The following is a 14,950-nucleotide window of genomic DNA, read 5'->3' on the forward strand; positions in this document are numbered from 1 at the left end:
GAGAACAGCGACCCCAGCAGAACGCGTGCCGCTGCCCGCTGCACCCCGACCCTGAACCTACGCTGGTCTCTATGTCAGCACCTTCTCAAGAATGACCCCAGCAATGTCCTGACCCGGTGGTAAGTCTTAATGCATCTGGACGGGGCTGCTTAGGGGGTGGCGGGAACTGCTGGACGTCAGTGCCCGAGCCCCGCGCCAGAGACCCCTCTTCGTTAGTTCCCAGCCAGGTGACAGACAGTCATTGCCAGTCCCTTCCTCTGGGAGGGTGGGTCTCAAGGAGGGACCTGCTGTCCCCCAAACTGAGCCAAAACAAGGACTGGCTTTCACTCAAATACAAAGACTCTACAAGTTCAGGCCTCCCTCGGTGCTCACGCCAGGCCGAGAGCACAGCGTCTGCGTTCCCCCAGCAGGTCAGAGACCAGCCAGGCCAGGCAGTGGGGGGGGAGACAGGCAGTGAGCTCAGAAACCAAGTCAGGAGGAGGAAGGGGCCCACGCCGCCTCCCTCCCAGCCTGCAGGTTCCTTCCTGTCTTCTGGGAAGGCACCGTCCGGACCACTGAGAGCCACGGGCCTCAGCCTGCCTTCTGTCTGGTTCACACGGAGTCTCTAGCCGGGGCCTCCCCTCTGCACCCGGGGAGAAGGACACATGCTCCTCGGGGACGGGTCCACACGCTCACGCCCCGTATTCTACTTTGTGCCAGGCTCTCCTCAGAGACACCTGCACTGATTCTCTCTCCTAATAGAGCCCCTCCTCCCGCCTTCCATTTCTCCCCAGTGCTTCCTGCCATCACAGCCGGACCACACAGGATCACAGCTCCAGGGGGGCAGGACCATGGCCTCAGCACAGCTGTCCGCACAGGGGCGGGGCACGGTAACGGGAGGGGCAAACACCAGACGTGTGAACGACGGGGCCACAGAGCCACCTGTGCCACACACGCGAAGGCCACGGGGCAGAGGCGAAGCCACGTTGTCGGAGCTCAGTGCGCCACGGGCTGTGCACTGAGCGTTCATTCACTTCTGAACGTGTTCACGGCTTCGAAAGGGAAACCAGAAACAACTTTGTTTTAAAAACTGTGCAGAGAACGAAGTAACTCCGGATCTTTGATGCTTACTTAAAATGATGGAAATAATCTTTAAAGAATAGTACCACCTAAATGCCAGTCACGTGACCGGTGACGGCCCGCTCCAGCAGCACGGCCCCTGCTGGCGTGCACGTGACTGGTTCTAAGACCCCAGGGGCCCAATCTGCTTGTTCTGGAAGAGACGTGGCAGGATAGTTTCACTGTTCGTCCCAATTTGCTGCCCAAGGTATTCTCCGTACAAGTCAGTCAAAGCCCGACAAGGTGGGTGGAATCAAAGATGTCAGAAAACCCTGCTGGGGGTGCCCGGCTGGCTCAGTCGGTGGAGCACTCGACTCTTGGTCTCAGGGTCATGGGTTCAAGCCCCATGCTGGGTGTGGAGCCTACTTGAAAAAAAGAAAGGAAAACCCCATTGTTGTGTTTTAAAACCGCTACTGAGTTAAGCCTACAGATGGCACATGAAACTCCAAACAGGGGCAAGGTGCAGGTGAATTAAGGGCGAAAATGTTTTTAATTAACTACGTGACCGACAAGGTGGCCGCACAGTATCAGACCAAGGCTCTGCCTATGGTCCACACGGAGGGGCCTCTCGGCTGGAGCCTGACAGGCGGCCGACAAGTCCGCGAGGGAGATTCTCCACAGAAGGAAGAAGACAGACGCGCACTGGGCGCCCACTAGTCACGGGCATGAGGAGGGGCCGGGGATGGGGCCTTCTGTGACCCCCTCACCTAAAGGAACCGCTAGTCTCCCCCATGCCCTCACGGTTTATTTTTCTCCATGGCTCTGTCACGACCTGAGATGTTGTATAGTTTCTGTTTAGGGCCTGGCACAGACCAGGCACTCGCTAAGTCCCGAACAAATGCACGAATTGGACTTAAGTCTTCTTTTCTTTAAGACAAGGAAACGGAGGCTCAGAGAGGTTAAATAAAGTGCCCAAGATCAAAGGTTTGGCCAACAGCGCAGCAGGGAATCAGACCAGGCCTGTAGACACCTGCAGTCCCTGCTCTGTCCAGCCCTGCTGCCTGGCTTCTCAGCGAACCACTTCATGCCAGCTGGTCCTGTTAGCAAACATCGGGATTAAATAGCTTTCTCTGCACAATAAGGGAATCTTCTCTGCAGTGCAGTCAGTTTATTCCTTCCCATAAATGAAGGCACAAAGAGGCTCTCTGAAAAAGAAGGCTGTCTTGACCTCCAAAAATAAGACACTCCCATTTCATTATTACTGATCATTTCTGCCACACTACAAATCTGAAATTAGATCTGACTTACGTTGCTGGAAGCTTCAGAAAAGATATTCCACACTTGCTCCAGAAGGGACTCATTGTGAACTTTTAAACTGTTCTCCATCCAATTCTGTAAGGGACAAACACACACAAAAAACCTGACTTGTTCGTTCTGACAGGTGCACGCAAGCTGGGTCACCCCCCGGGCCACGCGTCCCCTCCATTCAGGGAAGGCATTCACATTCGTACCTGAAACTTCGCCTTCTTCCTGGGAACGTTGTCAAAACCACTAATTTGCTTTAGAAGTTCCCTCACTTTGGGGTTCACATTAGGTCTTTTTATTAATTCATTAATTTTCTACAAAAAAGGGAAAATAAAACAAGTAATAAACACCTGGCACAAGAGTTTCACGAAAGCCAAGTTAAGAGTCCTAGAGGTTTTGCATTTCAAGGCCAGATTCTGTATTAATATCTATGCTTACAAATTCACCACAGTACCGGCACTGCTAGCCAGAGCAATTAGGCAACAAAAAGAAATAAAGGCATCCAAATTAGAAAGGAAGAAATAAAATCATCTCTGTTCAGATGATTTCATCTGACATGTAGAAAGAACACACTGAGGATTCCACAAAAAATCCCATTGGGACCAACAAGTTCAGCAGTCATAGGATTCAAAATCCACACTTGAAAATTAAGTTCTAGATGTCCATACACCAACAAGCTAAGAAGGAAATTAAGAAAACAATTCCTTTTATGACAGTATCAAAAAGAATAAAATACTTAATAAAAATCATTAAGGAGCCAAAAGACTTGTACACTGAAAACTATAAAACATTGAAAATTAAAGAAGACACAAATAAATGGAAATGGCATTCCGTGTTTATAGATTGGGAGACATAATATTAAGAGGGCATTACGAACCAAAGTGAGGTACAGCTTTAAATGCAATCCCTATGAAGATCTAATAGACATTTGGGTGGGTTTTTTTGGGTATAAATAGAAAACTCCATCCTAAAATCACACAGATTCTGAGGGGACACCAAATAGCTAAAACAATCCTGAAAAAGAGCAAGTTGGAGGTCTCATGCTTTCTGATTTCAAAGCTAGAGTAATCAAAAAAGCATGGCCCTGGCATCAAGATGGGCATGTCAACCAATGCTAGGGCGGGCCCAGGAATAAACCTTGCATCTACGGGCAAATGGTTTTCAAAATGGGTGGCAAGACCATACAGCGGGGGAAGAGCGGTCTTTTCAGCAAATGGTGCTGGGGAAATGGATGTCCACAAGGAGAAGAATGCAGCTCAACTCTTACCTAACACTGCAAACAAATGTTAACTCAAAATGGATCAAAGACCCAAACTTAAGAGTTAAAAGTGAAGCTAAAATGCTTAGAAGAAAACTGAGGGGGAAAGTATTTTGACAGTGGAAGTAGCAATGATTTCCTGTACATAACACCCACAGCACAGGCAGCAACTACAAAAAAGCTGGACTATATAAAAAGTAAATACTTTGTGTATATCAAAGACACTGTCAACTGAGTGAAGACACAATCCATGAATAGGAGAAAACACTGCAAACCATGGATCTGATAAGGCATTAACATCCTGACTATTTAAAGAATTCCTGTATCTCAACAGTGAAAAACAAAAAACCTTGGGCGCCTGGGTGGCTCAGTCAGTAAAGCATCCAACTTCAGCCCAGGTCATAATCTTGCGGTTCATGAGTTCGAGCCCCATATCGAGCTCTCTGCTGTCAGTACAGAGCCCACCTCAGATCCTCTCTCTCCCTCTCTCTCTGCCCCTCCCCCGCTCATACTCCCTCCCCCCTCAAAAATAAACATCCAAAAAAAAATTTTTTTTAAATGGGCAAAGGCCTGGAACAGACATTCCTCCAAAGGAGATATGCACAAATGGCCAGTTATGCACAAAAAGATACTCATCATCGTCATCACTAGGGAAATGCAAATCCAAACCAGCCTGTCATAACCCCTCGGAGGTCTGTTATCACAGAAACGCGCAGCGCAGCGGAGTATGAGAGGGAGTCGGAGCCCTGCGCGCTGCGGGTGGGAGCGGACAACGGCGCAGCCCCCATGACAAACAGGGCAGTGCCCCTGCAAACGATTTAAAACTCCTGCAGTTCCGCCTGTGGGTATGCGGCCCCAGGGAACTAAACGCAGGGACTCGTCTGTACAGATGCTTGTACATCGGTGCTCACAGCAACTGTTGTTCACAAGGGCCGAGAGGCTGAAGCAACCCAGGTGCCCACCACCACACGGACGCATAAACCCTGTGTGTCCGTCCACGCCGTGGCATGTGCCCGACCTTCAACAGGAGGGGCGTTCTGCCGCCGGCCACCGCCTGGAGGACGCTGTGTGCAGTGACGTAAGCCTGTCACAGGCGGACAAACACAGTCTGATTCCGCTTACATGAAGCCCCGAGGTGGTCAGATTCAGAGAGACAGAAAGCAGAGTGGCAGATTCCAGGGCTGGGGACGGAGGGGACATGAGTCCGTGTTTAACGGGGACAGAGTCTCAGTTTGGGAAGATGAACAGGCTCTGGCGGTGCACGGAGGCTGTGGCTGCCCAGCAGTGTGGCTGTACCTGTGTGCTCAAAAATGGCTAAAATGGAGAAGTCCATGTCATGGATACCTTACCACTTCCCACGATTTTTTAAAACTTGGAAAAAAAAACAGACCAAAGGTGATCAAAAGAATCAGATGAAAATGGATACTATCCAGACCAGGAAATTACTTGAGGACCAAGACAATAAGCAGCATTACGATCTAATAAAGAAGTCTGAAATAGCAGGGACAGAGCAGAGATGAAAACTCAATTAGCGAACCTAGAGAAGATGCTTCTGGCAATCTCAGTGAGGGCAGAGGAAAAAGATAATTATTAAAGTGAAGGAAATGACAGCACACAAGAAAAATGGTCGTTGATGAGCCAAGAGAAGAAAAAATAACAAATGTAACAGAATGCAGGAAGAGGTCCCTGCATTAGGAAAGAACTGAGGCCACGTATACACAGACCGGGAAACATTCGGATACAGGATGCTGAGATGAGGAGGAGCAAACCTCTAGGCACCAGGCAGGAAAACAAATCACGACAATGAGACACGTGAACGAGGCAGAAGGGAAGCCGGCTGGGCACTCGCCCAAGTGGCACGTGGGGTCAGAACAGGGCACTGGTGACAAAGTTCGGAGGGAAGCACTGTGGCCCCAGCAATGGGCAATCTCTCCCGGGCCCACCGATCCACCCTGTGTGTAAGCAGAGACCTCTAGGGGGGTGCTCAGTTTGGGAACACTGACAGGATTCTGAAACTTTGTCTTTAAAACCGAAGCGTTTAGGGATTCCAGGGAAGTCCCTGTGGGGGAGCGCCCAGCACACATTTAGTCCTCCCCGTCTGTTTACACTGTCGACCAGGGGCTCAGGGAGGACTCAGATGGCCCTAACACAGTGATGCGCCTACAGACGCCTGGCAGCTCGCGGCAGGGACCAGCAAGGCTTGTCTGTAAAGAGCCAACTAGTAACGATTCTAGGCCCCAACGACTCGGCGACGGCCTCGTAGCTCCGGCCACGGCGGGCTGTGTCTTTCGCCGGCCATGCTTTAGGGGATTTCATGCCACCCGTGATGGAACTCATACGCTCAGGTACCTCAAGCTCAGGACCTAGAATGTCGCCTCTTTCTTGGGGCGACTGAGATACAGTCTGAGCCCAAAGGTGAGGCTGATGGACACCAGACTAAATATCTTAGTTAAAATAACGAGTTTTACTGGCTTCTCTATCTGCACTGGGCTGACTTAGTGATTAGTCCTCTGTGAACGGAAGATGTCCCCTCCCAGGAGCTGGCTAACTCAGTAAGCTAGGGAAGACCAGAGAACTCACATTTAAACTCTATCCTCAAAGGGAGTTAACTGTTATGTATCCGGTTTCGAGGAGGGTAGAGAATTTCCAAAGATGACTTTTGTCTTTTCCTTCCTCTACCTTCCATTCTGAATCCTCTCTCCTCTAACGATCAGTTTCTGTAATTGGGGAGTAACATTCTGGAAGCTACACCTCTCAGTGAATTTTTACTGTGCCTTGCACTGAAGCAGAGAATTCCTTTTCTTTGTGAAAATAACTTTATTTTGCCCAATTCTGATGACTGGCGGATGTGGCAGGTTAGAACGTGGTTTGCGCAATGGACGCTGCATTATCACTAGAAGCAGATAAAGATTAGAAAGCTTCCATTCAGTTTCGTAGCCAAGGGAAAGAGAGCGAGAATTCTAAACATTTTGCAAGCAATCTGCAAAACGTATGGATTAAAGGCCAACGACACTGCAGCTGTGTTCACGGAGAAACAAGGACCTCTTTGTCGAGGCCAGCGGCTCAGCGCCGTCCGCCCTAGCACACGATGTCTGCGCGTCCTGTCTGCGCGTCCGCTGCGTCTGCTCTCAGGCCTCCACAGGAAGTGAAGAGGCAGAAGCAGCTACCTGATGGACTAGAAAGACCTCACCTGGGTCCACGCCTGCTGCTTGGCGTCGCCTTTGTGGGTTTTACCTTCGTAACCTTTGCCGCCATACTTCTGTTCCTCGCTGATGCACTTCACGTGGGCTTTGTAGTCGTCACCCCTTCAAAGAGATAGAAAGTTCCACCGTCAGAGGGACTCTCCACCGGGAGGCTCCGTCTGATATTCGCGGGCTGCCCCTGCCCTCTGCCCTCCACAGTTCTACTGTTTATAACCTCCTGGGCAGGCGCATCGTCCTTCCCCACGCTGTTCCATGCAGAGCCCATCGCCAAACCTTTCACCCACTTTTCCGTACAAGGGTCTTAAACCAAACTGACAGGCACTACTTTTTTTTTTGTCGTAAGTGACTATACACAGAATATAAAAAAATAAAAATAATTCTCTGCAGTAGGGTGGCTTTATTTTAAATGACAAAATCTGTATGATTTCCTGGTTACACAATAGGCAATCAACAATTAGCCGTCCAGTAAGTTAAAGGCTAGAGTAAAATGGCGCTGTCTCGTCACTCAACAGTTCTAGATCTCCGAGTCTCAGAAAACAAGGAAGCTCGATTCTGTCTCCTACAATCGTTGGAAGGTCTGCGGGACCCGAGGGGAGATGTTTGGGACCTGGTTGGGGGCAAAGTCTCTCAATGAGAAAAACCCAATCTTCACTCGCGTTGCCGATCAGGCTTCCTCCTAGGATTAGGTATGAACAAAGGCTTTAGCAGTTTTCAAAAAAAATTTTTTTGGAAAAAAAAAAGCACTGCTTTCTAGAATGAAATCAAAACGAACTGTTGGCAACTATCATCCAAACACCACAGAGGCCACTGAGGCAGAGTCCCCAAAAGCCATCTTTGCACCTAAGCCTGGGAAGAGGTGAGCCACCTGCAAACAGTGACACCCCCCGCCCCCGAGAGGAGGAAAGCAGTGAAAAATGTCGTGCCGTCACCCCTGCATCCTCCCCTGTCCAGAGACCCCTCAGCGGAAGCACTGGACGCACCCGGGGGCCAGGGCTCACTTCTACCGTCACCTATGAGTCGTGTGGGGTCGGGGGGGGGCCCTGTCTCTCCTCCCTGCCCCCCACAACTCAGTTTCTGGTTTGTTAATCCAGCTCTTCAACGTGGCCGGCCGCTATGCCCCTGGAGCCTTACCCTGGGTGGTCACCTCTCAGGGTCTGGTAACGCTGAGTGCCACCGATGGCCACACGCTCCCGACATCTGCGTCCCCCTTCCCCTCTGTCCTCGATCCCGACTGTCCTTAGAAAGCGAATAGGCTGCGGAGCACTTTTAACTTTTTTCTTCATTTCTTTCCTCAAAGGTGCCTCCGCTTTTTTTTGTTTTTTAAAGACTGCACGGGGTCCAGTGCTTCCCAAACGGGTCTGGGCCTTCACCACGGTCTACAGGAATCAGGCAGAACTCACCAGAACTCCTTACCGCAGTCAATACAAGACAGGCACTCACAGTTTCTGCAAACGTTAACGTGCTTTACCACTTGCACTTTCTTCACAGATTCGCCACATGCACCGCATGTAAAAAAGACCATTTTTCACTAAATGGTTAGGTATTCTCTATCCAAGATAGGCTTAAAATCTTGTCCTAAGAGAACATGAAAAGAAAGGAAAAGATAATTTTATCACTGTAGTCTGAAACACTTATTCCCAGTAAACAACCCTACAGCTCGCTTTTCAACCACAAAATCACATGAAAATAGCTATAAAGAACAGAATCAAAGTTGATCAGCAGTCCACATAAAACTCTAAGTGATGTCAGAATTAACAGTGGTGATGGCCGCTCTCGGTTAAGCCTGGTTACCTTCTGCTGTGCCAGGCCTGTTCTGATAGCTTCACAGCAACCCCGACGGAAGGCCTGTTACTGTGTACAATTTATACCAGGTATGGAAACAGAGAGATTAAGTAACTTGCCTAAGGCCACACAGTAGCAGACCAGGATTTAAATTTGGCAGGCTGGCTCTAGGGAGGAAGAGTTTGGGGGACACTAAGCAAAATGTCTTACTTTTCCCAATAATGTTAAGCTGGCTTGCCCTCCATTCCCATCCCTTTACACATAAACTGGCGTCGGGAGCCGCAGAGTCCTGGCTGCCTCAGGCAGGGATTATCGCTCTCCGGGGAGTGAGCCAGTAAACAAGACTTGTATCTGGAGGCTGGAGACTGCCATTTCCTGGTCAAAATAATTTGGCGACTGTCTTGCTGCTCCAGACGTAGATTTGGCCAAGGTGCACAAAAGATCAAAACCTTATTTCGGGATGCAGCGCTAGCTTCCCCTCCCCAGCGTTGCAGACACAAGTCTGCGCGCTTCCCTTTGAAGCTGTGTCCGGAGTTTGCAGTTTCGGTTTTTCCTTTTCTCTAATATTCATGTGACTCTGTTTACCTGGTAACCGACCCGGGTCAGTTCTCCACCCCAAATTCTATAGAAGAGTGAATTATTTTCTGAGAGGAAAAAAAAATAAAGGAAGAAGCGAGAGGCTTGATCGGAAACTGTGTGCTGTCTTCACTCTCTGCACTCCCCTCTCCTGCCCTGTTTTCTCTCCCTCCCTCAGGAAAAGAACCCGCAAGGATTTTCCACCCTGCAGGCCTGGGCGGGACACGACAAACTGGAAATTATTTCAGATTCCCAAATATAACAAGAACATAGTGAAGAGGGAATTCAGGAAGGTTTAGAAGATGGAGAAGGGGGGGCACCTGGGTGGCTCAGTCGGCTAAGCCTCTGGCTTCAGCTCAGGTCAGATCTCACGTTCGTGGGTTCAAGCCCCGCGTCAGGCTCTGTGCTGACAGCTAGCTCAGAGCCCGGAGCCTGCTTCCGGTTCTGTGTCTCCTTCTCTCTCTGCCCCTCCCCCTCTCATGCTCTGTCTCTCTCTGTATCAAAAATGAACGAAACATTTAAAAAAATTAAAAAAAAAAAGAAGATGGAGAAGGGGCCTAAACATTTCTGAGAGCACAGAAAACATTCATATAGGGATTACGACGTATCCAGATGTTAAAATACAAGGGTGCGCTCCTCAGTCTTAGTGGACAGGGAGTAGGGGAGGGAAGGGCCTCCTTCACGGGGCTTCTTGCTGGATCATAAACAAGTGGAACCCTAGCGGCACCTGGGTGGCTCGGCTGACTTCGGCTCAGGTCGTGATGTCACAGTTCTGGGTTGGAGCCCCGTGTGGGCTCTGTGCTGACAGCTCAGAGCTTGGATCCTGCTTCGGATTCTGTGTCTCCCTCCCTCCCTCTCTCTCTCTCTCTGCCCCTCACTTGCTTGTCCTCTCTCTCAAAAATAGACAAACATTAAAAAAAAAAAAAGTGGAACCATATATCAGGGGATCCCAAGCACTGCTCCAAGATGTCGCACATCTGTGCAAACATGTAACTGCCATTTATAGATTTCAAGGAGAGGCTATTGTGCTCAACAGAACACGAACTCATCTGAAAGTGTTACGGGAGGCACAGTAACTTTCCACGGCTACACAGTTTCTTCATCACTCCATGTTCAGAGCGTTGTCATTTTTGGTGATAAATAAGTTTCACGGCAAAAATACTGACAGCTATCTGACCCAGCACCTTCCTCCTCCTTACAAAGGTGAAGGTCACGGTCAAGTAAGCCCGAGCACTTTGACTCATACAGAAATCCTTAAGCACAGAGAGCAGTTGGGTTCCCAGAGAATTCCCATGCACATAGTCACTCTCCCCTCCACTCCCGTGATCTGGGTCACTGCCCGAGAGGTCACACATGAGGAAGTCCAGGGTAATTCCGTTCCATTCAGCCCTGAATGGAAATGTACATCCTGGCTGCACCCCTGGCGTTTACAAAGGCCCAGCCTGCTCTCATGGAAGCCTCTCAGCCTGGGGGCACCATCGGACTTCAGCCCTGCCTGATACACTTCAGACGCACACAGGTCCCAACTCCGAGGTCCCCTCCTCAGCTTGCCCTCAATGTGGCTAGGCAAGGGAGGGCACGTGGTCCACCACCGCCCAGCACTGGGTCCGGAGGAGAGCAACCGCGGTGGTGGCGGTTCTGGGGTGTGCAACGACCATGCCCATCTTCCCCTCTGGTCACCTACAGACGCGTTCACTGGTCACCAGTCCTGGGGAGCCGACATCAGGGGAACTATGACCCAACTCCCTCCAAGCTTGGCATTCTGCACGCAGCAGATGGAGGCTCAAACAATGACGGTCAAGGGACCAGCTGCCCTGCCCCCCACGGGGGGACAAAGGCTGGAACCAGAACCAACGCACTGCTCAGCCATCTGTGGGGGCACCTTTGTGTAAGAACAAGAGCGACTTGCTAATCAGCCACCAAAAAACGGACGGCCACTTTACCCACAACGAACAAGCAGCTGCATTAAACCAAATGATTGGCGGAGAACTTGAAAAGTACTTTCACTGTGAAAACCGACAACGAAAAATACCCCCTCCAACTAAACCTATGGCCTAGAGCTTTCCGACGTCCATCGAAGAGGTCTGTCCTGTTTCTCGTTCCTGGGGGGGAAAGGGGACGAGAGAGGGGTCGGGAAGCTTTGAGATCCAACTGGGAGACTCAGTCTGTCAGCGACGGCCAGGAACTAAAGGCCTGGGAACAAAATGTATTGATTTAAAGAAGCCAGTGACGCTGACCAAAAAGGTGCCAGGAATACCTGTGCAAAAAAACACGTCACCCTCCTGGGGGTTAGCCACGCATGCTGTAAACATCAATTCAGGAGAGGATTCGAACTCGGTCACATGTCTCTTGGAAAACTACCCCTTCAACCATCTTCATTGGGCCTTTTGTGGCAAATGTCCACATTTAGAGAAAAAAAAATTTTTTTTTAAGAAGCAGAATAGAACCCAGTGTCTCAGTGCGTCAGGATTTTTAGAGCATCGCTGCATTTTTTCGCTCCTCTAAAATGGGGCCGGTGTGGTCACCTGCTTGTTAATGAGATAAGGTTCATAAGGAGCTTACCCTCCCTTATTTAGACCCCGGGGACACACCAGCACCAGCCAGGAGTCACCTTGACTACGCTTCATGTCTGAACACCTTTCCCGTATGCGGTGAACACCGGGGGGCAGGGGGTGTCTGTATGGGGGTGAGCTGCAAACAACAGCAAGTTCCAGGCGTCCCAAGGCTCCTGCCCGCTTAACGATCCCAACAGCAGAAAAGTGCTATGGACTTAACAAAAAGATGCCTTCTGAAAGCTCCGGCCCTCTACCTAAGAGAGCACTCACTGCCTAAAGCAAAACATTAATTTTGGATTTCACAAAGCTGAAAGAAGTTTAACCAAACTTTCAAATGATGTTTTTGGTTAAGATTGAAACATTTGTACTTCGGAAATTTGGAAAGCTGAAGACAAGCCGCGTTAAGACTTTTAGGACACCCTGTGTGCAGGGCTCAGCTATTAATGTGCTTCAATGCTTAGCCCAAGTCAGCCCCAAGCGTAAGGAGACGGTGTGCTTTATGGGGCTGGACCTAAAGAAGAGACCCCTTTTCTTTGCCTCAGTCCCCTGCTCGCTGTGCCCAAGGGCAGGTCCCAGTGAAGAGCTTCTCCGCGCTCTCCCTTCTAGAGATGTGGAAACACGAAGACAAAGCAGTGTTCGTGGGCTGACTGAGAGCATGCTCGGGTCTCACCCCAGGTAAGTCACTGTCATTCATCCCAGCAGACCTGCGGTCAATGCCAAGTGTGCACCGGCCTCCACGAACACCTGGGTGCCTTCCCCAAGGGGGCCAGCCCTGGGTGAGCTGCCGGCCGGCTGTTCCGCTCTCTGGTCGGTTTACTGAGCTCTCAGCACATGCCAGAACCCAAGAGAAAGATGATGGGTTACACAGGATGATCATTAGCTCACCATAAAGCCGTCTCACACTTACAGCCACAACTGTACCCAACACCTCCAGAACAGGGATGATCACACCACCGCTCCAACATCTGTGACAGAAAACTGAGGCTCAGGGAGCTTAAGGGATCAGGCTGGAGACACAGGAAGCGGCAGAGGTGGCCTGAGACAAGCCCAAAGCTGCCGTCCTGCCTATCTTGCCTCATCAATGTCTTTGGCCATTTGCTTGGTTGGCCATTACTCAGGACATGGGATCTTGAGAACCTCATCCAAAAAGAAAAAAAAAAAAAAATCAAAGGCTCCACAAATGACCTCCCATTCTACACCATAAGGATGGACTCCCAGATCTTCACACACTGGGCAAGGGTACCACCCGGGTCGCAGCTGACGAGGGAAGGTGCTGGAGACTGATGCTGCGTGGAGGGGTAGGAGGCAGTGACAATACGGGCACACAAACTTGTGTGGGACTCGAGGCATCTCGGGCTCCCTTATCAGGATGGTGGCCACATTCTGTTGAATGTTCTGTAGACTCAAGGCCAGAGATCTGAACTAGAGGCTGCACTAGTTCAGAAAAATGAACTCACTAAAAAGTGACCTCAAGGCTTCCTAACTTCCTAGATTCTGTTCATCTATAAAATGGGCCTCATATCTGTCTTAGAGCATTGTGTGAAAAGTAAGAGAAAAGATTCATTCTTACCCAATGGTAGAAAGAATTTCCTGTGACCTATTAATTTGCCCATCAATGCTATTACACACAGTCCCCTCCTAAACCCATGCCTCTTTAAACATGACCTTCAACGCACCCATCTACTAAGTTCAGTCATCTCCTCGGGCTCCCCACCCTCACTGGGTGCCTAGTCTACCACCCTGTTCTCTGATACAATGACCTCACCTTTAGTTCCGGAATTGGGATTTGAAGTCCTTTTTTTAAACCTCCCTCCCTCTACATTCTTATATTGCTTCCTTTTGCAAAAACTACACTCACTATTTAGGTCTCTCACAGACCTAAACCCCATCACCACTGGGCACAGCCCACCTGGGAGCAACCACAGCACAGTTCCCAGTGAGACTCGGTGACCTCAAACATCACTGTCCCCTCTGAACTTCAAGTCCCCCAATCTGTGAAACAAGGTGCCAGGAGCCCCTTCTAGGGGTAGAATTCCAAGAAACCAAGGGCATGGTGCAAAGGAAGGATGGCAGCATGCACACCGTCTACCCCCTTGCCTGGACCCCGGATCGTGGGCTGATGAGGGTCTCCATGAGCATCCACTCTATGGGGCAGGTACACCTACTTCCACTTAACAGATGAGCAAGCGGAGGCTGGGAGAAGATGAGCCGTGTCTCTACGTCCCCGCAGACCACCTCACCAGCATCCCTTCACTGGCCTGACAACACCTGTGTAAGCTACCACGTGTCAGGCACGATGCTGGGAGCTGGGGGACTGGGGCTGGGGGGAGGATGTGTGTGCAGGTCTACAGGTCTAAGTCCCAAGTGGGCCCTCTGCAGGCAAGTCAGCCTTGCAAGCACGCCCACCTCATCTCGCCGTCTCCCAGGGTTGGTGCTGCAGAAATCCTGGCATTAACTGGTCCCCTACCATGTGCCACGCCCCGGAATAGGCAGTTAACACGTTTGTGCTCATGCAATCCTTGCAACGGTACTGAGTTTTATTCTCTACTATTCCTTTTTGACAGATCAAGACACGAAGGCACAAAACGATTAAGTAACTTGCAGAAGATCACACATCCCGTTAGTGGCAAACCTGAACCCCAGGGTAGCTACTGCGACCCTAACTCTCAACCTCTCTCAACCGCAGAGCCCTAAGGCCTCCTCCTTAGGGACCCAGCTCCCCGGGGCTTGGGAGAAGACAACAGGCTCGTCCCGGACATGCACCAACACAGAAGCCGGGTCCTGTGTGACCAAGCGTCTTGGTTTGCCCTGGGCAGAAGCCTTGTCTGTTTTAGAACCGAGAAGCTTCGGTCTTCCCAAGTCCAGGACCCCATCGGCGACCCCAGAGTATGCACGAGATTTGAATGGCCTGCCTCCTTCTTCCGTGGGTCAGACCAAGGAGGGGCTCTCATGGTGGAAACCGCCGCCCGCCCCGCTCCCCCTCGGAGCCCCAGCGCCCCGGGCCACCGCCCCTCACCTCTCAGCCAGGGCCCGCCAACGGTTTCAACCGGCCGCGAGGAGCACGTGGAAACGCAGCCGCCGGGCCAGCGTCGCTGCCGCCTCCCTCCGGGGCTTCCAGGCGCAGAAACCGCTTCGCGGCCGCCCGGCGCGCCTGCGTGCTGCGACCACACTCCCGGCGGAAGTGACGCTCCCGGAAGCCGGAGGCAGATCCGGCCGGCCAAGGGGGCGTTGTC

General features: G+C 50.8%; 1 protein-coding gene across 2 annotated transcripts in view; it reads right to left on the reverse strand.

Moving 5' to 3' along the window:
• Positions 1-14,879, reverse strand: part of LYAR (Ly1 antibody reactive) — a 20,554-nt gene extending 5,675 nt beyond the window's left edge. The window contains exons 1-5 of one of the 2 annotated variants that reach the window (XM_029948735.1): positions 14,734-14,879; positions 8,205-8,379; positions 6,792-6,906; positions 2,550-2,657; positions 2,347-2,430 (exon numbers count right to left, since the gene is read on the reverse strand). In XM_029948735.1, the coding sequence (XP_029804595.1) occupies positions 2,347-2,430; positions 2,550-2,657; positions 6,792-6,906; positions 8,205-8,326 (429 nt within the window). In that variant the 5' untranslated portion in view covers positions 8,327-8,379; positions 14,734-14,879. Of the gene's footprint in view, positions 1-2,346; positions 2,431-2,549; positions 2,658-6,791; positions 6,907-7,935; positions 8,103-8,204; positions 8,380-14,733 lie in introns of those variants that run through there. The other variant, XM_029948727.1, reaches the window with a different exon arrangement.
• Positions 14,880-14,950: the final 71 nt, after the last annotated feature.

This window comes from Suricata suricatta, chromosome 1 (assembly GCF_006229205.1).
Source record: "Suricata suricatta isolate VVHF042 chromosome 1, meerkat_22Aug2017_6uvM2_HiC, whole genome shotgun sequence".
NCBI classification, from domain to species: domain Eukaryota; kingdom Metazoa; phylum Chordata; class Mammalia; order Carnivora; family Herpestidae; genus Suricata; species Suricata suricatta.